This window comes from Botryllus schlosseri, chromosome 14 (assembly GCF_051294905.1).
Source record: "Botryllus schlosseri isolate E-star chromosome 14, Bs_hap1, whole genome shotgun sequence".
In the NCBI taxonomy this organism is placed as follows: Eukaryota; Metazoa; Chordata; class Ascidiacea; order Stolidobranchia; family Styelidae; genus Botryllus; species Botryllus schlosseri.
The window spans coordinates 18667343-18692537 of NC_137249.1; the positions used below are offsets into that span (position 1 = coordinate 18667343).

At 40.6% G+C, this 25195-nt stretch overlaps 2 protein-coding genes across 4 annotated transcripts; one reads left to right on the top strand and one right to left on the bottom strand.

Annotated features, from left to right (window-relative positions):
• Nucleotides 1-202: 202 nt before the first annotated feature.
• Nucleotides 203-10673, bottom strand: LOC145455774 (uncharacterized). Of its 3 annotated transcripts, none has more exons than XM_080333775.1 (7): nt 10572-10673; nt 10433-10507; nt 5421-5470; nt 4886-4988; nt 4718-4815; nt 4575-4658; nt 203-1139 (listed from the first exon to the last, which is right to left on the bottom strand). In XM_080333775.1, exons 1-7 carry the CDS (start codon nt 10577-10579, stop codon nt 268-270), a joined length of 1290 nt encoding a protein of 429 aa, XP_080189901.1. In that variant the 5' UTR covers nt 10580-10673; the 3' UTR covers nt 203-267. The 3 variants fall into 3 exon arrangements, with proteins under 3 accessions (XP_080189901.1, XP_080189899.1, XP_080189902.1); XM_080333773.1 differs by having other exon boundaries at nt 4718-4818; nt 10572-10671; XM_080333776.1 differs by having other exon boundaries at nt 4718-4818; nt 10433-10573.
• Nucleotides 10674-13811: 3138 nt separating this feature from the next.
• Nucleotides 13812-23398, top strand: LOC145455142 (uncharacterized). Its single transcript, XM_080333099.1, has 6 exons — nt 13812-13964; nt 19211-19275; nt 20056-20104; nt 20401-20489; nt 20548-20643; nt 22443-23398. The coding sequence occupies exons 1-6, from the start codon at nt 13918-13920 to the stop codon at nt 23282-23284; spliced, it is 1188 nt and encodes a 395-aa protein (XP_080189225.1). The 5' UTR covers nt 13812-13917; the 3' UTR covers nt 23285-23398.
• Nucleotides 23399-25195: the final 1797 nt, after the last annotated feature.

Below are 25195 nucleotides of genomic sequence, written 5' to 3' on the forward strand. Positions count from 1 at the left end.
GCAGCTTAGATTTTCTGTGCGCAGAGACCGTTTCAGCACTGCGCATTTGCGCACGTGCGCAGCTTAGAGGGAACATTGCTAGCAACCCATTTAGCAGGTCGCACAAACTCTCCAAGTGGTTCGAATTTGACACACCGGCCGAACACATCCGATAAAATTTATCTCTGATATTCCACATCTCTCGCCAATAAGCAAAACGAAATGGAAAATCGTATTTTTATTCTGGGAAACAGGTACATGCTGATACTGATCGCGTGGATAACGCGCTCAATCGTACAAGTCATCAGAAAGAGCTTCGGGCCTGAAATTGAAAAGGAATTCCCCGAAGTTGTGCGCAATTTCCAAATTCTGTCGCGTTCGTTCTAATCGCATCGTCACATCTTTGCCTGTATTTTCGTCGGTAGCATCCTCCAAAGCTGCGATCGAATCATGAAATGCCGCGATTGCTTTTGCCACAAGCCCATTCGCAAGATGCAATATCCCTTTCCAACCTAATAATCTACCGTAGACTTTGAACTTGGACCGATGTGGGACATTCCTTTCCAATTTGTCGATCGTAGCTTCAGTTTGGAACAGGGAATCAACAACGTTTTTTTCAACTAGAAACCTTGTTAGAGCGATAATGTAATCTCGATGAGCGTCATTGACATCGCTGTCGTCATTCTGCTTCTTCAAGTGGTCCAGTGCTTCACCTAGGATAGAGCGAACGAATCCACTCAACTGCACCCGTCTGCTGCCACCATACAATATCACCATATAGCCAGTTTCGTCAAGAGAGAGAACAAAATCGCGTAGCCTTTTGATGTACGCTGGTTTGTCGTCGCATAATACGACCTCGTGCTTTCTCACGATGGCGTATGTGAGTACGATCAATCCGCACATTCGCAGTAGCCCGTTGACATCGGGCGTCTTCCGCAACACTTGCTGGAACCAGCGGAGCAAATCCGAAATTGTGGCGTCAGATTTGATTACCGCGTCTACGAAATCCGAGTAACAGGGCACACTGCAGTTGCCGTCGATAGCGAAGCATTCCGCAAAGAGAAGCAGAACGTCCAGGTCTGGGTCTTGCCGAACAACTTCTTTTAGGTACTTTCGTGCTGCTTCATACTTCCCTGACATCATCAGATAATACGACATGTCTGTTAAGATCAAAATAGAGAGATTGCTTCACACCTGTTGGCGGGAGTTAAACCAGGTGATGTTTCAATTAAATATACTTATTTGGTTGTCAGGTTACCGGCTTATGAAAAAAAAATATTCCCGAAATTGTCTAGATCAGAGTCGGCAACCTATTTAGCTCTGTGGACGGGTTTTTAAAAAGCACGCATGTTTAACATGGAAACTGAAAGTACATACATGCATACACATTTCACATGCATGCAGAGAATGTCGTTACTCAATGCGAGGTGCGACGTCGACAACGAGCGCTCGGACATGTTATGTAATATTACAATTTGGGGTAATACATATAGTTCATTGCGAGTAACGGCTGCCCACGTTTCTAATCCATTGTTATTTGGGGCCAGTATCACATTTTGTCCAGTTTTATTATTCGCGGAAGTCACTTATATATACCCCTTTCTAAGTAATCATTCACAGCGGGTTTATGATGATATGGACTAATTCCGTTACGCGTAACAACTTTTAAGTAATATGATCAGGGTTCCATTTAAAACAAACGGTTGTTTAAACAAAGGGCTTTTCAAAAAAACAAAATTTTGTATTTTCAAGTTGTTTAATTATGCCACAATTGTGAAACTTTAAAAAAATGTTTTTAAAAGGACATTGTTTGAAATTCAACCCTACTTCCAACCCTTGTAATTTACGGACCAAAAATATATTTAACCAAGACTACATAGTCTTGAAGCGTTTTTACGGTCGGCGGTCACCATCATCATAACATTCATTACAAAGATTTATATCTACGTACTTTTGCGATTGAATCGATTATTTCGAGGGTTCCAACCATCCCATACCGTATAAGTCGGCTACATCGGATATGTGAAATTTTGTCGGATTAGCATTTGAGATTTTTTTCTGAACGGATTAGGATTTCGATTCGATTTACCGATTTTCTGGGAGATGATATGTCGTGTGGCGAATGGCGACAAACTTTATGCAGATCAGTTGAGTTATCTTAAATCAAGAGAATTTGTTGGTTGTGAAAGAAAAATTTCCAATTCCTCCCTTGCATAAATTAGCATTTTTTCTGAATTTTAGGATAGAATCGTATTAGGATTGGACACGGATTTGAATATACAAAAGTTATGGATTAGGGTTTTAAAGCTTCGGATTTGGATTGGATTAGCACATAGAAATTCCAAGTCCGCTCATCTCTGCTCTATAGGGTGGTTATCGCCGTCCGTAGGCTCATATAATATGTTTTTGGAAAGCATTTACACAATTATGGCATAATTATACAACTTGAAAAAGACAAAATTTTGGTTTTTTGAAAAGCCCTCTGTTTAAACAATCGTTTGTTTAAAATGCAACCTTGATCATATTACTTCTCTGCTGTATAGCCGACTTATACGCTATGGGATGGTAGGAACTCTCGAAATTATCGGTTCAACAGCTAAAGTACGTAGATATAGATCTTTGGAATGAATATTATGTTGATGACCGCCGACCGTAAAAACGCTTCAAGACTTTGTAGTCTTGGTTAAAGATATTTTTGGTCCGTAAATGACATGGGTTGGAAGTAGGGTTGCATTTCAAACAAAGGCCTTTTAAAAACTTTTTTTTTTAAGTTTCGCAATTATGCCATAATTGTGTAAATACTTTCCAAAAACATGCTGTATGAGCCTACGGACAACGATTACCACCCGATACAGCCGACGTATACAATATGGGACGATTGGAACAATCGAAATAGTCGGTTCAACAGGTATATACTATGTAGATATATAGATCGTTGGTACGGAATGAATGTTCTGATGATGACCGCCGACCGTAAAAATGCTGCAGAAAGATATTTTTGGTCCGTATAGGACAGGGGTTGGTAGCCTATTTTGTAAACGGAGCTATATTTACCCTTTATATTTTCAATTATGAATATCAATCCACTATGACGTCACAATTGAACATTCGTGACGTCATGGATTGGAAAAAATAAAATAAAAACATATTTTAAACAAGGGCTTTGTTTTAAACATGTTTGTTTTAAATTGATTTTTGTTTTGAACACAACCCCAAATATGATATCTTCAAGCCGTATGCGAAGGTATGAGCGCTCTTGCTGTGTTGAGCTGGTAAAGGCCAATAAACAATGGTCTAAATATTATAATAAATAAGTGTGTGCGATACATTCGTCAATAACTGTAGCCCTGCTGAGGCAGGAAATAGAGAAAGGGAAAAGTTAATGAGATTGCAGTGCAAAATGACACTTGCGAATTTTCTGGGACAGAAGTGTCAAACATACGGTTCATAGGTTTGATGATAACGCACACACGTGAGAAATATTAACCAGATGTTTTAAGTTGGTGTTCCCCAACAACCCATTTCACAAAAATAGAGATAAAATTCGGTTGTGGTTATTCTTACAACAGGATGGAAACTTCAATTCATGAGCAGAGATCTGTTCATAGATATGTTAATTCGAATTTTGGTTCAACTTCAGCAGGATGCGAAATGCTGATAGAGTCATTTCCACGCCACCGTTAAACACACTACAGGAAATTGCTCACTGTTTACTGTGTAAAACTCGCCTTCACGTTTTCATGTGAAGACAACGTCAACCTAATTTACTGTGGTCTCAAACATTCATTAAATATGGTCCTTTATTTGACACCTCATATTTCAAACACTGTGCCTATAATTAGGATGTCGAGATCAAAGTGGCGTTCCAAATTGCAGCAACGGATTCATTAAATGACAAGACACAAGATGATATTGCGTTACCTCCAACGCCAAAACAGAAATACTTTTAAATTGCTTAGAACAAGGCATTATGAACGAGTTATAACAAGAGTTGTGAATGAGTTTTACTAACTGCGCAGTACGCATATACAGGCCGAATCTACGCAACGCGCGCACGAATCGTCTTTTTCTTCAAAGTAACACGCCGAAAACGATAAACTCGCTGAAATTTCAACATAAAATCATGCCCGTTTAACCTTATGGGATGTTTAGCAACCTAAAGTAAATGCAAAATGCGTGGTACGACTATACAAATTATCAATATTATGGACAACTACATGGAGAAAAGTTTAATCAAGACGCAACAATAATTAGATTTTAACTACTCATTCCATGAATTTTTTCATGACGTTTCTTCAGGCTTTCGTGGGCCGCAAAACGTTGGTCCATCAGTCGTAATTTGACCACCTCCGGCTTATAGACCATGGTTCAATTCTTGTTTAATTTATGCTTATAGTTTTCGTCATAAAGCTTTCGTGCTCAAAAATTACATAGAACAGTTATTAGCCATTCACGTTTATGCATGGTACATATCATCGTAACAATAGCGACTATTACACATGTATTGCCAACTATCCCTATATATAAAGTTTACAGAGAAGGTAACATGCTGCATGTACATTGTACATTGTACAATGCACATTCGCTACACCCACCTATTGGGAAATCAACCCATTTGCAGCCAGATTTCAATTCATCCGAAGTCAAGTCTTCTACAGGAGAATCTTCCGCACGGCCATCTATCGATGACAATAAATTGTAATCGAAACTCCAGCATGCAGTATGGACCAACGCTCACCTTTGGATACGGGTTGGTCAGATCCCGGCGTCACGGATCGAGAGATCCCGGATGCAAGTTCTCGTAATGAGTCCGTTCTCGTGTAGATGACAGAATCGCTACTAATCAGAATTGAAAACTGGTATTATTCTTAGTTTTTCAGGTGACTATTTGCAAGATTAATCTTACCAGCTCGTCGACGGTGCATCTGTTTTTGTAGCATCCGGATCATCACTACTTGAATATATGATGTCTGGAGTGGGATTTTGAATATCGATTGACATCCCAGGTGCTGAAATGCGTTATTAAGCTTGTCACCGTAGGAAGTAATCAAACCGGGATTGGATACTACCGAAAAAGTGAGAGATGAAATACCCAGCTGCATATAAAAGCAACGGACTTACGACGACATCCAAAACTAGTTCAAGTAGAAGTACTATTGCGAGAGGCGTCAAAAGTATATTGTAGCTTCAAGGAAGACTCGCAGAATTTCCGAGAGATCGGGACAAGATTACGGATTAGGGAAGATCGCCTAGTATCGTATATTTTTACTTTGAAAATTACGTTCACACCCGATCTCATCATAACATCAGCCGACTTCAAATAAACAATGAACTTTAAAAATTGTGCTTAGAACTGATTATTATAATACGTTTTGTCCACATTATTGTGCGGATCTCAATATAATGGGGTGGGTTTGAGATTCTGATTTAGATCAACTTACCTACGAATTCGACAATGCCATAATAATTCAGGATAAAACGACCGCAAAGTCTGAAAATGGAACATTATAAAGTTATGCAGTGTTATAGCTCACTGTACATAGATAATACAACACACAATAACTTTATAATAATGGTTCCAAATATGCTGCTTTTCGAGACCAGGGCATCGTGTATATTAGTGTATTGCTAGGCAGCAATCATGAAAAACCTCATCAGGTCTATCAACTTTCCAAAAGCGTTATTCATCTTCTCAAATGAAAGTGACCAGTCAGTGGTCACTTTCATTTGAGAAGATGAATAACGCTTTTGGTCAGTGGCATTAGTAATGTCTCGATTTTGTGCGTTTAGGTTAGGATAGTACTTTCTTTCGTGGAACCGGTGCCGTTTGCAGCAATGGACTATTTTACTGGCTGCTTTTTAGCCTATTTACAGAGCGGTATTCTACGAATACATTGGTAGCGACGGTCTTAGTAAAGTTAATCTTGCTGACAAAAATTTGAAAATGTGGTCGAAAACCTATGACTAGGGAGCCTCATACGCCTCAATTAATGGTGGAAATATAGAAGTATATAGAAAAATAGAAGTTGGCAATTATTGGGTAGCACGATTATGAGGAATCAAATCCATTTCCACTGTAGTAGAAGACGGAGCGGTGGCAGTCAAGTTCGACTTGCACTGATCACACAGCGACACCACGATATCCGACTCTGTATAGCTGGATTAGAGCGGGTGTTCTAATCAGTACTTTTCAACACAGGATATATCGCGCACACCACGAATCGTAACACGTCACGAATTGTTAAGACAACGTAGATTGAGTTGTACGACTCCTTGGGAATTAGAATTGACAATATATAGGCCCTGTGTCGCTCTTTTGACAAAAAAAGGTTCCGACTCTTGATTTGAAACATATATAGGCTCGCTTTGATATCAACAATTTTACAGCAATAAGAGTTATACCATTGAATACTATATTCATATTGAAATAATCCCGATTATTTTCGGCCGACACTCGTCAAGGCTACTCATCCGCAACTAGTAGAGAATCGTAAAGAACAATCTATATCAGTGGTGTAAACTTTTTGGACAGTGACCCAAATCTGGCTTATATTGCAATCTCGCGACCCAAGCCTCACACATAGAAATAATGTATTTTCAGCGTGGCCCATTTTAAGGGCATGTATAAAATAGAGTAGGTGAAGACAGCCAGTTGTACGCGACGCAGTTATATGATGAATGTGTGACACACGCGATTTTAAAAGGGATTGCATTATATTCCTTGCGGGCAGCATTTGTACGGCGGGTCTCAGAATGCAAGGACGGGAATATTCGGTGCCGACCATTTCGACGACCTGAGGTATTAACGGAGGTTTTGGCCAACCAGCTACAATCATTTTAAACCTATGTTGTATCGCCGCCGCCTTTATGGCACCGCACTTTATCCGGCCGCATGATGGTTAAAATTCCATGTCTTCAAGTTGAAACTGGTGCAGACATGGCCCCGAAATACCTGTCTCTATAATGTACCCGCACCCGCTGGCGCACACACCGGACTAGAAAAGAGCATCCCAGTGGTCTGGGAGAGCGTCGGAATATACCGTTGATGTACAGTTACGAATACAAGTGAACTAATTTCTGTAAGTTGTGAGTATTAAAAAAAAACATTGAGTGCGGCAGTCACGTCCCCTTTCCCCGTTCTTTCCCTTCCTCATCCTCTGAGTATTCCCCGTGAAACTGGGAGCTTACTACAGAAGCCAATATCAGATAAATATTATCAATATTCATCAAACCAATTTGTTTAAAAGACATACAGCGGCACATTTAATGATCGAGTCACACTGTCTTAATCACTTTTTTGCTTGTCTTGCATATTTACTATACAGTACCCAACACGTCTTGGGATAAATACATATTATCCATATGCAATCGCACGAGGCACGACAAAGATTTTTTGTGGCAAGACGTTCAGGAAATATTACAAGCGCATTAAAATATCGCTCTGGTGTGCTCGCGAACCAAATTTATACCCTTCGCGACCCAGACTACAAGAACCCCGTTTTATATCAACAATCTTATAACAAAATATAATGTCACCGGCATGAAATTTCGAATAATCGGGGCGAAGATAAGAATTAGTCAGCGCACTAAAAGTGTATAGTTATCTATTGACTACTTCCCCGCACATTCTAGGGTTACCATTAGAGATGGTGTGAACCTCTGAAAGGTTCCGGTTCGTGTTCACGAGCCTTTTCGAGAGGTTTTGTGTGAACGCGAACGTGAACATCACGATGTCACGTGATGTCGTATTGCTAATTCCAACCCTAAATTTCAGTGAAGTGATAGCCTGTAATGATGTACACCAGAGGTCTCAAACACGCGGCCCGCGAGACCATTTTGTGCGGCCCGCGACGGCATTTTGGATTTCAAAGTATTCGACAATATTTTACTACCAATTTTTGAGAACTTAAAATTCGCTCTAAAAACTACTCCGGAAGCCTGAAACTACTCATCAAACTTCACTAATAGGCCTACATCACTTTCAAAAGTTACCACTCAGTGGAATATCAACTATTACGTGACATTACTTGTTCAATTTTGGTGAAAGATGACCCGTTGATGAATCGTGACTGAAAATTATGATTTGGACTTGGGGCGACCCTCTGTCGAATTACTCGTACTCGTCACGTCAATCAGAGAAGGACTTTTGAGACTCGGAATGCCGTGACTTGGTACAACCACGCACGCAACAAACCATGGTGTCATATATGGTGTGGACACAAGCAAATCTCACGGCTCATTGAAATTGGTGTACGTCACACTTTCCATTTGGTCGAAGGCAATTTGACGGTAATTTTTGTACGGCTTATCCTGTATTAGCCTAGATTTCATAAAACGGGTATCAATCGAAAGCTACCGCGGTACTGATTGTGAAAATATAAATTTATTCTGTTCGTGGTCCTGGAACTCCCCAAAATAAGCCTTGAATGTTGCATTGCATGTGAGTTTGGTATTGTGATGCAGCAATGACGTCTGGGAGCAGGCGAGGAGCACCGCAAGCTGCAAGCGTATTGGCCATTGTTACGCAGGCGATTGAGCAGTGAGCGCTCTCACTCTCTTACGCATTTGCTCCTGAGCTGCTCAGACGGCATGGTTGCGTCACAATACCAAACTCACTAACGATGCAACATTTGAGGCTAATTTTGGCGAGTTCCAGGGTCACGAACAGAATAAAATTTATATTTTCGTAATCAGTACCGTGGTAGCTTTCCATTGATCAAAAATTACCGTCAAATTGCCTTTGACCAAATGGAAAGTGTTACAAAGACCAATTTCACTGAGCCGTGAGATTTGCTTGTGTACACACCATATAGGACACTATGAACAAACTATCAAACTAGTAGGAGAAATAGTAAAATATCAAAAGATCGTAGCTTGCGTTGCGTAGCTTATTTAGATATCAAAGCATGTAGGTATGGCAACCGACATTGGCAATATGTCGCCCCTTTGATGTATAGTTGGTTACATCCCGTGTCATCTTGGGTATCTTTATATATGTTATTGTCGCCAATTTAATGTGGCGAGTATTAATATAGATAACTAAGGTAAACCGGTTTACCTTAGTTATCTATAGTATTAACTAGTCGTAGCCTACGCTTCACAGCTGACACACCAACGGATTCTTCGGAGATTGCACATTTCTATTGTTATTGCACAGATCCATTATGTTTAAAGTTTGTATTGATCTGTTCCAACATTCGAAGGTAAAATCAAACGCTGATTCTATTTGACTTCCGTGATTACATGTCAATATAGCCTAGTTATCAGGAGTAGACCTATGCTCGATACCTAGCAACGACTCGGGCCACATGATGCTACAGTGCTGAAGTACATATGGACATTTTAAACGTCGCTTAATGTATGAACTGGGGCAATCAAATGATACAGTGATCGCACAAAATCGATATCTTCCGTCGCTTTGACAACAATTTCGTCAGGGAATTAAGGGAATATAAGCTTACGCCATAACGGTCCAGGCCAGAACGGACAATGTATTCGGCGTCTGAGCAATGCTACGTTGATATTGAGCCGAGTGTAAAACGGGTTTCTATGCTTGCTACCGATATTACCCAATTAACAAGTTATACAGCAGTAGTCAACATCCCGATCACACGTATTTGGTATTTATGATACAATAAAGATATGAAATCAAGATTGACCCCGCACGCCTGCTAGATTTTTTACATCAGACAATGATATCAATTTCATTAATTGGTTGAATAATCATCATTCGCTGACTACCTACCGTTCTACATGTAGCGTATTTCACTCTTGATGTTGTGTGATTGAGGGTGAAGCTCACAGCAGAGTCAATAAATATTCGACTTATCTTGTTTCAAAGCAAGTAAAATTTCTGAGATTGTCAAGGTTCGTGCTCGTTTAGTGTTGATTTTTTATGCTACAGGCGCCACACATATAGTGGCCCGCAATTGAAATGCAATAAATTTCAACCAAAGATGTTATATTGAAGTAATATATGAAAAAGGTTCACAGTGCACAACCTACCAAGGATCGTTTGTAGACGGGAACCTCTAAATTTCTGAGGTTCACTCACAAAACGCGAACGTGAACCTCACGTTCACACCATCCCTATAGTTACCATATTTTGGAATCGGGAAAGGGGGGCACTTTTATCATATTAAAAAAGTTAGTTGGTCGAATCTGAAAACGGACGATTTTGCAATATTTACTTGAAATTTTGAAGTATATATTGCGAGTTGACTTGAAAAAAATGTCATCACTTTCATTCGACTCCCGATTGACTAGCTCTAACGTCCATATTACCTATGTTGAATATGTCCATTATACTAACTGCAAAAGATGTAGAGGAGGACGAATTGAGAAAAAGGAGACATTTCAGCGTCCTCGGAGGACATTTTCAATTCCCTTAAAAGGAGGGAAAATCTTCCTACTGGAGGACGTTTGGTAACCCTAGCATATTCGATATACTTACCTTTCTCCCGAGAATATTGGGTTTGAGGCAAGGTCTTCCACGGCGATGTGCATGTCAACATTCGCGTCCATTTCACTGAACGAAGGTTTCAACTAATGTATCGATAAATCTAACTAATTTACTCTGGAATAATACTGACTTTAACATAGTTGCGAGACAAGAAACCCATTTCTGAACGCTGCGACGCCGACGTCTATTATCCGCGACAGCCTACAAACCATATACCGCCCATCACAAGAACCTTGATGTCTTCACAAGAATACATTAGGCCTACCCGTACATGGCGAGAGCCTGTGACACGTCCTAAATTAGTAATCATTACCAATACGAGTCTAGAGTCTACACCCAATGGTCGGTATCCTCCGAGCAAGTTACCAAAAACAGTGGTGAGACTCGTAAAGGTGAATTTACTCAGCATATTAAACACGCCTACTTTAAAACTCCTGGAATGGTGCGTGCGAGATGGGAGCTGGACATGCAAATGTGAGATCTTGTTCGGAAAATCATAGCACTGTTGAGTGCGAATGCATCGTCGTGGACATGTGACTTTGGTGAACCTTATAAATCGTGTATTCTCGGTCGTACTTTATCATCACAGACAGGCCTATCGAGATAGCAGAAGTATTTACCTCCATCGCCAATCAATTGATAGGTAGGTACTAGGTACAACCTTTATAATGGTCCTATTGCAGACTTGGCAGTGTTTAACCGTGAAATACTATGACATTATCGACAGTGTTGGGGACAAGTAACTTCATTCGAGTCAATGCACATTTTGAGTCGAGTCAAGCCAGGTCAAGTCAAGTCAAGTCAGTGAAGTAACTCCATAGCTTCAGCCTGCATATCATTCAAAATATGAACTAAATACGAAACCTCTGAAATTTGAAGCAAATTGAGGTGATGTAGGGCCTAATACACTTCCAGCCTAAACATCCATGACATGTAAGTCCTCTACAATTGTTGACGTGCAATATACACGCATAAACTATATTCGTTCTATTTAAAGGATATAGGAGGGCTAGTTAAGGTGATTACTAAGCACTGTGGGCAGTCTATAGAATAGATAAACATCTCTATTAGATTACTTCACTACTAGTTTACGACAACGTAACCTGTAAGGACTGATAACTTCCTACCTAAGTGTTGGAGGTTTATAGACTCCTCCTTGCCATCTCATCCGTGTAACAGCGATGTCTTATAAATGCCTAGAAATGGGCCGTGCTACAAGTCGACAGCTACGGGGAAATATGAAGAAAATTGGTCTGGTGCAAATGATCATAGCAGTCGAAAAACACCATGAATAGGATACCACAAACAACAACAACAACTTACCTGGTACTCTGGCCGTATTCATTACATGGACTGACTACTATCCATTCTCCGCTCTACACCCTGACATAATGTAAACAGAAGGTAATGGTTCAAATATCAGTCAACCACCAATGTATTTGGTTTGTCGTAACAAGCTTAAATATAACGTGGAGAAAATTGCTAGTTATAGCTGTACTTCAGTTCGTCACTTCCATTTGGTGCTCCATGTGATTATTGTCACAGTCGACGATAATAATCTGTTCGGTAGACCAAAAGAGTTCTGGCTAACATATATTGTGCTAAACATCGAGAGCATTCATGGCAGGTGCCGTACATCCAGTGGCGTAGCAGCCACTTGGCGGTTCTGGCTCTGCGGCAGGCTCCAAGGGGGCGGCAAAATGAGGCTGCACAGTGTGTGTGTGAGAGAGAGAGAGAGAGATGGTATTCTTTTTCGCCTGCACCATCGCGATGCTTTGACGACGGAGATGCGACACGGACTATATAGTGAGGTCATCTAGTCTGCACCCCCGTTTTTTTTCTCCTCCGTGATTGCTGAGCACCTAGCGGGATAACGCGCGGATACCAGTTTTCGAGTATTTGGTCTGACCCGGCCGAAGATCGAACCCACGACCGCGCTGATTCCGAAAACACGAATTAATATGTTAATTTTGCGATGGAACCACTCCGAAATAGCCGTCAAGGCCGATTGTTCGGAGAGCTCGCAGAAAAAAGGAGAATGCCTGGTGAACAATCAGAAGATACTGTCTTCAGTGTTGTTGAAGAAGTTAGACGATGCATGTTTCAAGCTTTGGTCAGATTTAAACTTGAAGCTGAAACTATAGGTTTACCGGCATACACCACTTAAATGATATGTTTGGATTTTTGAATTCCCACGCGCTGCTGCAAAGCGAAAGTCACAATTTATTCACCAGCGCTTTTAGAAGCACTTATGACGACCAGGTGGACTTTTTGGAGTTACCTGCGTTACCTGCCTTGTACCAGTGTTCTCAACCTTTTTTTAGACACGCTCCCTTTATGATAGTGAAAACTTTTGCGCCCCCTTATCGTCATATCACAAATCCAACCGGGATGCTGGCAACCCCAACAGATTGTTTGATGGCACGGAAGGTCATGGCTGTTGATGAGAGAATTCAAAATGATGAAATTTGGTCTATATATAGATAAACACGCGTGAATCGGGGGTAAATCGCGCAGAGCGCGAAAAAATTGAGTTGACCGCTTCTTCGCGCCCTCTTCAGATGCTTTAACGCCCTTCCAGGTTGAGAACCACTGCCTTATACCTTCGAATTAGGGATCATATAAATCAGAAGATTGCTAGCTTTTCGTACAAACCAATATGAGGCTTCTAGGACGAACACAAATTAAGATATGATCATATGAAGTGGTTCAACTTGAGATTTTAAAAGGGTTAAGAGGCTGGTTCGGAGCAGCGAAACCACGTTTGATCGTAGTGCAACAGCGTTTGATGCGAGCTGTGTGAGGAGCTTCTCAAAGCTCAAACTGATTAAGACTTATTTACGTTCTACCATGAATGATGATCGGCTATCGGCTCTATCCATTCTGTCAATAGAAAAAGACTACGTTCAAAAACTTGATTTTGAGGATATTATCGCTGATTTTGCTTTAAGGCGGCGATTGATTTTCTATTTGCACAATATTCGTCTTTATAATTTTGGCCTTATCAACGTTGAGACAGTGAGGCTGAGACGCGGCATATTATTTGTAATTATTTTTATTGACAATATTGCTTGAACATGAATCTATGTCGACATTTGCTGCGGTCTACTTGGAGGGGGGCGGCATTTTAAGCGAGAGCCAGGGGCGGCAGCACATGCTGCTACGCCAGTGCGTACATCTAGTCAACGGAAGCCGAGAAATTTGTAATTAGGATTGAACAGGATTTAGTAATAATTACAAACTGTAACATTCTTCAGCCTGTGCGTAATTGGCCGCACAATGTACACATGCAATGTATATCGCTACGGCTATAGTTGTGGAGTGTCATTTGGTTTGTGTGCTTTGCCTCGCGGCCACGCTATTGGTGGTTCCTGGCATATAGCCGCCATAGCAGAGTAATGTACTTGATTTCGTCGCATGTCGTTACAGACTTGTCATTTGTGACTATTAGTTTACCGCTAGTTCTATAAGTTGCGATGAATGTTGATACGTACGTCAATCAATTGATTGGTGTGGATGAACGGTAAGGAAACGAATTGGAAACTAGCTCCTCGCCACGCAGAAAATCTATGCAATAAAGATGATAGTGATGGTGTCGAGTAGGCCTAGTAGTAACATCCCATGTTAGCAGATAGTGTTTCTGGTCTAACAGATAATCTAGATCTGAACTCGAAGAGAAGAGCAGCTTGCTCCTACTTATATCAAGAAGCTACTGAGCTTAGGAAAGCCATATAAGCATTCAATTGTTATCTTTCTTCTCTTTATGAGAACCAGCAACATCAGTTAGAATTGGCATTACTTCAGTTTCCGATACAGAAAAATCGTACGATCTATTTTATGAAATCCACAAATGCGTACTAGTTCACACTAATGACAAGCGCTGGAATGCACTATATGCTCGCTATGAGAAATTGATAATAATTTACAACTGCGCCGATATAGATTTTCGAGCTTGAAAGCAAATAAGCCGAGCTGCTGCATCAGCTATCATTTTTGTAAATCATTCCACAATGCGCAGCGGTAGTTCCAGCAAAGTTCACGCATCGAGATTTTGGCAAGTAGTCGAACGGTATAGGGGAGATGTGGTACCGATGGATCACTGGGACCGAAAATACTTTGAAAATTCTCTATGATAATTCCATGATAACACTCCGTGAACTTGTCTACAATTGCATGCTGGCAAAATCTTTCCTCGCATACAAAAAAATTCGACGTGCGCGAGCAATGGGGTCTCTCACAGATGATTTTTGTTTTAGGGGGTGTAAACTAAATTTAGATCGACATATACATTTTTCTTTGTAACCTTCAACACGAACAAACCAGCAATCATTTTTAGTGTGAAGTGTAGGACTTGTATCAGGCTATATAATGGCACCTATTATTTTTTTCAGTACTTTCCTTGAGTGGACTTTTTTTCGATTCATGTATAAAATTCGTAGGGTGGGGACCGATGATACAATAGCCAAATCAAGCAAAATAATCAAGCATACTAATCATGAAACAAATGAAACATGTCTACGTACTGAAAATCTTGATGTAATAATTGCATATGATGTTTTATCGCTATAACGAGGTATTTGGAAGTCACACTGTCGATTTTGGGACAATATGTAGGTACCCTCAAATTTATAAGTCCGAGCCTAAATCGAAACGTGATTTTATGACAACATTTGAGTTATTATTTATTCAATTTTTTGACAGTTGCGACCAAACATTCTTCTTTGGCTTGCTGTAGCTTAGATTATAATACTGAGCAAGAAAAGTAGTCACATTTGAGTTTTTTAGGGTATATGTGTCATAGGTCCCCGGGTCGTGTGTCATTGGACCCACCGGGTGGGGACCGATGACACGTTCGAGCAACAAATTTTGAACGCCCATAAATATTTTTTGAAAAGACGGATATTCATGTATATGTGCGCGATAGGTAGAGCTTGTATTAAAGTGCTGAGCCAGCAAAAGATCTGCTGTTTTCGGCTGAACATTTCAGGGCCAGCGATCATTTTCCGATTTTTGATCCATCGGTACCACATCTCCCCTACTATAAACCAGCATGGGCAAAAGGTAAAGAGCTAAAATATCCATGATTCGTTTTGATCAGAACTAAAGTGATTTTGTAATAGTTTCATAGTGAAGTCTGGAGTTTTTTCGGCGAGGGTATGATATATCCACTCAACAGCCGTAAGCCTTTGTCCTGTCTATAGCGGGGCTGAACAACTTAGGAGTGGTAGCTTTTGGGTTGGGCGAGGTGGGCGGTCGCCCGGGACCCCCTGGTCGAAAGCCCCCCTCTTTGGTCAATCATCAAATCTCTGCATTTGTTAGAAAAGTCTTATATCCCGATAATCACCACAACAGTCTTGTATCCCGATAATCACCAAGTCTCTGCATGCGGTAGAGGTACTTGGTTTTGATGCAGTCCAGGGGTGTCAAACATACGACCTGCCAGACAATTTCATCCAGCCCGCGAAGCAAGATTGAGTAGTTTGAAAAGTCTTAATTCATTCAGCGAATTTGTAACAAATGTTGACGTATAGGAAATTCTTTCAATAAATAATCCGTCAAGACAGCAAATGTCGAGCATTTCCAATTTGTTCATAGGTCACATTATATACAGTTATACACCCAACTATGGTGTTATGGTTTTACTCTAGTTACCAGTAGGATCAGGTCGGTGACATTGCAACCCAATTTAGAGAAGGCAAAAAAGTGCACACCGAGTTCCAATTCCCTGAAGAATCAATCAAAAAGTCGTTATTCAAAGAGGCGAAAACGGCACCATGGAACCATTATATGCGGGTTACACGGATAATATATCAGTTACGAAAAAATATTATTCGAATCTGTGGTCGTACTTCTGTGTCACTTCCGACTCAAAAGGTCCCCGCCCCCAGAGAAATCCGAATCGTGATTCTATAATTATAAACCACATTCAAATGTCGGAGTTTACGGTAAAATCTCGTATGTTTTTCATCGCGCATACGCAGGGCTGACGCCAGATTTCGACAGAATCCAAGAGAGCATAGAAATATGCCAACTTATAGCGTCGTTAGTGCCACTGTTTCAACTGTTCATGTCTGCCAGTCACCGTTTTTGTGCCAATTTCATTATTCGCGAATAAAAATATTGCTAGAACAGTACCCTATTCGAGTTGAAATTAAGGGCATGAGGTAACATTTTGAGTCGTATAACACTGGGCAACAATTTTGGAACAAAAAATCTGTTGATTTCGATTTTGCACTTGATTTAGGCTAATTTTGGCGTGCTGATTCCAGAAATTTCACTGGTTTTCTTTTATCACGTTGAGTTTTTGCTCTACGACATATGCCCAAAATATGCAAATTTTCACGAATTTAGCCATATTACTTTTCCATGCCATACAAAAATCCACACTTTTACCATATAATAAGTTATCTAGCCAAGGGTTCAATTGAATTATTAAGAATAAAGGTAGTGGTATCGATCTAGGCCGATGCTTTCTCCCATCTTTGGGTAGAGGATGCAACCATCTGAGGATATTTCACACACATATTTGATGCAAACTGCAGGATATGGTAAGAAAAATAAACATTACATTTACTATCAGCTATAGGTCCAATGCCCCATTCAGCTTATCCAGTGTCACTTTAAACTGCTATATGCTCGATAATTTGGATCAAGATGAAGATCTCAGGGATTGCAGGCCTAATGATGTAGATTTGAAATTGAAGATGATTCACAATGTAGAGTAGTCCATCAACACAAGTTATTGATCTGACATAGGCTTTGGGACTAGGAATAGAAATTTTCGGAACTTTTAACATCCTTACGAAGTGAGAAAAGATTACTTGGCAAGGTAGAGAAAGTATCTCACTTTCGATCAGGAGAATCAGCTTTTTCTTCGTCGGCCCACTTTAGGTAGCTTTTTGTATTGCCGTGATACTGATATTGGCATGATACTGTCACCATGGATTACTGGACGAGTTAGGAATCCCCATTTAGAACTCAAGTGAATGACAAATGCCTATAGGTAGCTCAAAAAGGATCCTTAAGTGTGGCATTCTCCAGAATGGCAACGTCTTAGGTGCAGTAACAACTCAGTTAGTCTTCGTGAATAATACAGAAAGATTGAGAACAATACAGAAACATAGAATTGTTGCAATATCACGGGCACGATTGGATCGTATATGTCAGCTTTGAAAGATTGTGTTTTCTTTGTTTTTCAGACAATAAGGATGCACAGCACATGCAACCCTGATACACATGTGCCACTGCCATATGTTTATGTCGGACAGCAGACATTTAAAAAAAACTAAAATATCCTAATAATTTCCCTGAAAACTTTGACATAGTCATAGATGGCCAAGGAGAGAATGTCCCCAAACATCTGAAGATGACGGGGATAAGATACCAGAGTAGATTGGAGCTTATATATGTTAGCTGACTATTGCTCGAGTATGAAACTAAACAACCCAAAGAATTATGGGTTATTAGCGTGAATTTGGACCCTGAAACTCGCACTTTCTTTGTCCTGTACAAGCAATATCAGTCTAAATCAACCAAATAAAGCAGTGCAAATGTTTATTTGAAGTCTAATGATTTACTTTCGACTGGTTGTAGTTTTTGAAATGTTTTATACAATAAACACAAAATAGTTTTATACAATAAACACAAAATATTAAAAGTAGTGCTATTATGTGGGTTTTGGGGCAATGTGGGGGGTGCCTAACCCAAAAACTTGACGTGATAGAGAAAAACGGAAGTCATTTTTTAATTCAGCACCCAAAATTTAGTCAAAAGCAATTGCCTGATCAAAGCCAACAAAAACTGTGTTGACCAGTGATAATTGGTCCAGCCCGCGAGCGATCTCAAGATTTGAATCCGTCATTGGCGCAATTCGAGTTTGACACCCCTGATGTAGTCTATCTTTGCAACCAATGTTCCCTCTAATATTTCACGAGTCAGTGCGGTCCCTCCCACAACAGTGCGTAACGACTAAAAAAAGGTCATCACTTCGCCTTTTTGTGCACGATACAGCTTGTTCTGTGTGCGGCGACTTTGTCGGCAGTGCGCTGCCGCACGCAGCTTAGAGGAAACACTGCATGCAACCATGCAATATTAGATATGACCTAATCCAGCGCCTGGCTCAGACCTGACGTGGAGTGCTGGCTCATTACTAATTTCAGCCGATAGCTTTCCAGATTAGCGTGGGTCTATTTAGCCTGCAGCAGTTTTATCGCTATTCTAATTCACGCTACATGCCATAACCTACATCTCCAACATGAAGGCGTGAGCTATGGTTAATTGGTTCACTTCTTTCAGAATTTGACAATGTATGATAAAAGAATGCTCGGGGGCTTGAGCAATTCCATATTGTGCGCTAATATTGAGTTGGCAACAATAATAGATGGGAAAGGGGGGCAGTCTTCGGAATGCAGTCGTATATAGATCACCCGTGGACACTGGAAACCGATAATATCGCATAAGCGTTACTATAGCGGCGACGCCGAACATATAAAGTTTGTAACGGTCTTGCCAACACTTGTAAATCATATTCGATTTCGTAGAACGCATGCGATCGTTGATAGCTGAATAAAAATGTTGCAAATCTTGAAACAATTTATCAGGGTTTTGATTAAATTTTGTCATCGTATATTTCAGCATCATGATAAGTTTATTTTAGTTGTTTGGCTTCTCTCTTGGTCAGCCTGAGCTGATCGAGCCTGGCTAAATTAAAACTCACTATAAATTAGTGTTCGTTCCTGCTTGGGCTACAGATTGATGTATATTTTTCAGAGTTCGCGTTCGTTTCCATGTGAAATCCTCTTCTGAAATTACGTTCCTTGGCAAAATACATAACGGTAAGTTGCTGGAAATGGAAATTGTCAAATCGACCCGACGCATACAAACTGTAAACGGAAATATTGTGTTGACTAGATGAAGGTGCAAATTAGCCAAAAAGCATGTTTTGACACAATATTTTTCAGTAACGCTTATTCTAGTTTGAGAAAACGAGCTTAGTAAGCCAACTCGTATCGTGATATTGCGCAGAGGTAATACAGGTTCTGTTGACATGTTCCGCATCCATGCAATGTAAACGAAATTCGTGCATTTTGCCCATTTCCACCATGGTGTAGGGTACAAATCTGGCAGTCGGCACCTCCTGATAACCAGAATTTGCTTTCACGCCCATCCCAGTGGATGTGCAGTGCATTAGTCCAATACACCAATCCTTATGAAGATATGCATTGGACTACTTTTCACCCGTCGGGATCGGTATGAAAGCTGAATGTGGATCCCGAAAGTTCCAATTGCATGATCTGCGCACTACGCTGTGGTGAAGATGTGAAAAGTACACCCTGTCTACATCGTGCAATACAGAGTATTGACAAGTTCAAGTATTATGTTGCTCTGGAGAAATGAAGTTCGCTTTCGAGACGCACGTTCTCCACGAGGCAAATGATAAAAGCCTACAGCGACTTGATCAAGATTGACGGCGCTATTTAAACAATAAAAATCATATTGCCTTTCTACACATTGCCTTCTACTAGTCGGCAAAGTTCAAATTCATGGGCTACAGATCAAATTCGAAATGCTCTACTCTTGAGTGTATGGAGCTCATTTCAACGCCTAATCTTTAGATGACGAGGACCCAACTGGTTGTCAACCTATTGTAACGCCTGCATACAGGTGAGTCATCATCGCCGGTTCATTGCTAATGTGATAATTCGCTAGTATGTAATGAACACCGAGTTGAATAGGTTTGTGCACATCATAAAATGGAATTGAGCATAGCAGTTATCTTCGATTTTTCCCAAGTTATCAGGTTACCTGATTTCCAATCATGGTAATTGTTGTAGCGTTTTCACGGATTACGAAATGCTAGTCCTGGGAAATGGTCTACGGGCAAGTAAAGCAACGCCCACATTTTAGATATTATTGAAGCTGTATTCCATTCAAACCATGTCTCGATTTTGTGATTACAGCGATGTTCAGATTTCTGACATGCAGTCGGAATCGCTTCCAAGCTTCGGTTTTGACAAAACCAGCACCAGTGCAGGACACGAGTCAACAGGTGAGTACTGAATTATATTGAAAGCTGGGCTTTCAACAAAACTTGACCTAACCTACAGGTAATATTACTCCGGACTCTGTCACTCAACCATCAGCTCCAGTGGACTTGGCTTCTGATTCGTCGATAACACGCGACAAGGCTGCCGTTTACAGAAGTAATGATGAATTGAAGTCGGTAGACATATATATTCGACTCGTGTCTTTGCGAACAATCTTGAATCATCGCTCTTGATTATAGCGTAATCGGGGCGGGGGTTTGGTATTTATTATAGGTACAAGTGCAGATTATTTTCTAAGTCGCCAAATCCAATCTTCAAGTTATAGGCTACTTGATAACAGTGTTGGGATGACTCGAGTCAACTTTTTCGTACGACATGACTTGACTCGAGTCACTTTGCAAAAATGACTTGACTTGACTCGGCGCTTCAAAAATGTACATTCACTCGTGACTCGGAGCAAAATTTACGAGTCAATTTCAAGTCATCAAGTAAACGGTGTCGATTAAATCACTTTAGCTTGTGCATGTTCGGATTATTCCCCGATTGTGAGTTTCACTGATCCTCCATTGTTGCGTCACAAATGAACTGACCGCAAACGAAATTATCACAGCTTGCGTTGTCGTAACAATAGTAGTAGTAGATTAATATAATAGCAACGTGATACTGTTTATTAGACGGCTCTGTCCTTACATTGCACAGCATTTACCTTGACCTACCCTCTTCTATGATTTAAATCGAACGAATATAGTTTACGTGTTTATATTCTCACGGATGTGTAGATGGTTAGTGTATTTTACGATATCAATTTCTTTCAACTTCTTAAGGCTGAGTATTGGATCCTGTATTTTGGCTGATAATGACAGAATGTAGCATGAAGCTCAGAGTTTACAAACTCAACTGACGTCGCGGGCCGGATTCAAATATTCAGATCACTCGCTGTCCGCATCAGTCAAATGATTCCAAAATATTTCCAACTCTTAACTCAATATATGCAGTTTCTCGCATTCTGGTAATAGGGTGTCAATGTCGGCGATTTGCTCCTGATGATGGCTAGAACTCGCAACGCCGCTGCCTGGTGGTTTTAATGTAGCCTATGAACATACTCGACATTTGCTATATTGAAGGAATATTTATTAGAAGTATTTCTTCCTACAAATTCGAGAATTGTGAAGGATGAAATGAACGCATATTTTGTTCTATATACTCAGAATTTCTTCGCGGGCCCGATGAAACCACTAGGCGGGCCGTATGTTTGACACCCTTGGTGTAGCTATACAGTTGCGGACGTATTTTGTTAGCAGTTACACGTGTACGTGATCGATACAACGCATATTTGCATGTGTATTTAATTTTATATTCGGTATTTGTTTAATTTTATATTCGTTATTTGATTCAAGATAATGGCCCATTGAGCTGTCTATGACACAGCAAAATGTAACTACTTTGACTTGAATTGTGACTTGACCCGTGACTTGACCTGACTTGACTCTAGTCACCTTAGAAAAACGAGTGAGTTGACGTCACTCGAGTCATATTTGAATATCGATTGACTTTTCTTGACTAAAGTCAAAATGTGCAATGACTCGAGATGACTAGTGACTCGAAGGTAGTGACTTGATCCCAACACTGCTTGATAAAGGTATCATACGAAACGATTTTTATGCGGGGTCAATTGAGAGATCCAGAATGCTCGGCAGAGCGGAAAGCAGCATATATGACTTATATTTGACTTGAGAATCTTTCTTTTAGTCACGAGTCCTTTTACATGTCTATTCATGAATCGAGCGAGGAAGCAACTCTAGTCCAGTCATCCTAATTATGCGACTTTGTCTAGAGTCATCCCAGCACTGCTACATACTCTAACTCTGACAACTGTACGACGCATATTTATATGAGCCGTGGGCCTTTGTCTTCACGCTGCATTATCATCATTGCTTACACCCTCCTAACTATAGGCATGGCGTATTATCTTATGGAACGCGGGGAGTACGAAGAAGCACGATTGCAGCTGCAGCAAGTAGTCGAATACCAGAAAGAGATTGGTCCTGGCATTCTGCTACTTTTGGCAGAATGTGCCGCCATGGAAAACAATGACGAAATGGCCTACGAAAACTTCGTCACTGCCATTATCAACATCGACGTCACCATAGCGGATTTGATCCTTTGGCACAAGCGAATCCTTCCGATAAAATACGATGTCGGCGGGCTTCTACGATTTTGCGGAGCAACCCTGTTGGAGTATGCGATCATAAAAAAGTCTGTGGTGGAATGGTCTGATGATACGAATTATTGCGTCGGCTCGCTGCGACGTTTTCTCACGTCTCTTGATCAAATGATTCATCAGCTGCTATTCTACGCTGGCAGTCATAAGAGCAATATAAATTGTTTCTTGCTCTACATCATATCTAAAGCTCACGATGACCTGACGGAGCAGAATGATGGAAGCGTTTTCGACGATGTACTACGAGATTGCGTTTTGGCGATAGTGAATTATATGGGAGGAGACTTCGATCGTTCTTGGGAAGTGACCGAAAACGCAATCCAAGCCATCTCAGAGTATGACGCACAAACGACCAAGTATAACGTGTACGGAAGGTTGCTATGTTGGAAAGCAAACCTGTATCTCCTGGACGGAATCGTCAGGAAGGCAGTTCCTGTTTACCAATCTTCGATTGCAGCTTTGGAAGTTGCCACAGACTACTTCGAGCCCGAGGAGCAGAGTATGCGAGTGGAGAAGGCCTCCAAAGGCTTGGAAGCCGCGCTTGCTTGCCAGAGATCAAGAGTCTTGCCCGTCTGAATACGCATCTCGTTATTCATCTTCATACGATCTACCGAAAATGATTACCAGGAAATGAATAATTTTCATCAGATGTATACGTTGGCTGTTTGCGTCTCGAAATAAAAATCTTCGTTTGTGCTCACATTTTCGTCTATGCACTATTGTACAGTGACTAATAGGGAAAATCGTTGAATCATTTTCCTTATTTGAATGATTGTTAGGTTGGACAAAATCATCTGGGATGTCATCCGTAGACAGTAACAATAATATTACATGTAATTATGACTTGCTTTACTGCCAAAATACGTGACAGATTTGTCCCGCCGACGAAGTAATCGAGCGAGACATATGCGCGGCAGTATATCTGTAATTACACAGCAAATCACCTGCTTGCTCCGTATCTTTAAACGCCTTCGTGGCCCAGACAACCTGCAGAAAAGTGGACGAAAAGTAGGCATGTAGCCAGATGCATATTTCGTTTCACGGAAGGAATCGATGCGGCCGCAGGAGAGTCTATCTTCCGCATGCTATTTGTGTAATTTATGTGCATTACCAAGGACCAGTGTTGCTCAACTAACCGAAGACAATTATTGTGCGGTCGTCTTGCGATTCAAATTTACGGGTTTGAACAACATATAGAACAAGTAGACGCTGATGACAGATGACAGAAGAAAACGTATGTAAACTACTTAATTTCACTCCAGAGGTGGTCAGTAACGAAGTACTTCTACTTTTTCGAAGTACTGAAGTAGTTTTCCTCTGCTTTTGGTACTTACTCAAGTTGATCTTTTTTTCGCTACTTCTACTTTTACTCCGTAATATTCTGTGAACTACTTACTTACTTTTCGTTATTTTCAGTTTGTCAAGTAGAAGTAGTTTATCCCCCAATAAGAAAGATAGCCAGAGGAATTTCGGGGCTGTTTTCACGTAGTACCAAGCCACCAACATTTAATTTTCATAAAAGTCATGTGATACCGAGAATTTTCGCTGCGCTTCGCGTACAGTAGAATTTAGATACCGGGTTGCGTGGTTCCGTTCACGCCGCATTGTCGCCTCTGATATCAAATATTTCATCACAGTAAGTATGGCCCCCATAACGTTTGGAACTACCGTTTCGCAATCTAGCAATTACCTATTATACCTAGCAGCCCATGATGTGTCCTAAACTGGAAAAGTGAACTTTGACTTTTTTAAACGTTCGACCTGTTTTAGCAAATCACCGTCGAAACTTTCTGGACAAAAGACATGAAATATATTTTCCTCTTTTTAGAAGTAGTATTTGTATTTTTCTTTCAATTACGAGTATTATACGTTGAGTTCTAATTATAGTTTCAGTTCTTTTGTCTGGAGAACATGAATGTGGGAATATATAAGCAAGTGTAGCAATGCCTTATATTTTCTGAAGATAAAGTTACTTTGTATGGCATTTTCACGCTCTGCCATATTTTTAGTTAACGTATACTAATCACGCGAAGTGCTAAAGCCATATCCGACACAACTTCTCCGTATTGCTCTTCGACTGAAGGGGCCTTAGAATATGGGGGACGGCTCCATGCCATGATATTTTCTAAAACGGGGTGTTCGAGTAAACAAAGGATTAGTATCGCATTTCCATATCAATACTATCATTTAATCCCATGATGTGGACGACCGAGTATTCTGTCAAAAATTGACACCTCCTGGGATGCATCAATGGGAATCAAGCTCTCTACACCTTCCGCATAGCTCCATTAGCAGCTTTTGACAGTCCATGCGAACGAATTACGGTCGTTTTCACAACTACTTACTTACTTGAGTAGATTCAAAGTCAGTCAATTCTACTTTTACTTCAAGTAGTCTTAGGTTGCTTATGAAAGAAGTACTTCTACTTCTACTTGAGTAGCTTTCTTGACTACTATGACCACTTCTGCTGTTCACTCAGTAGATACT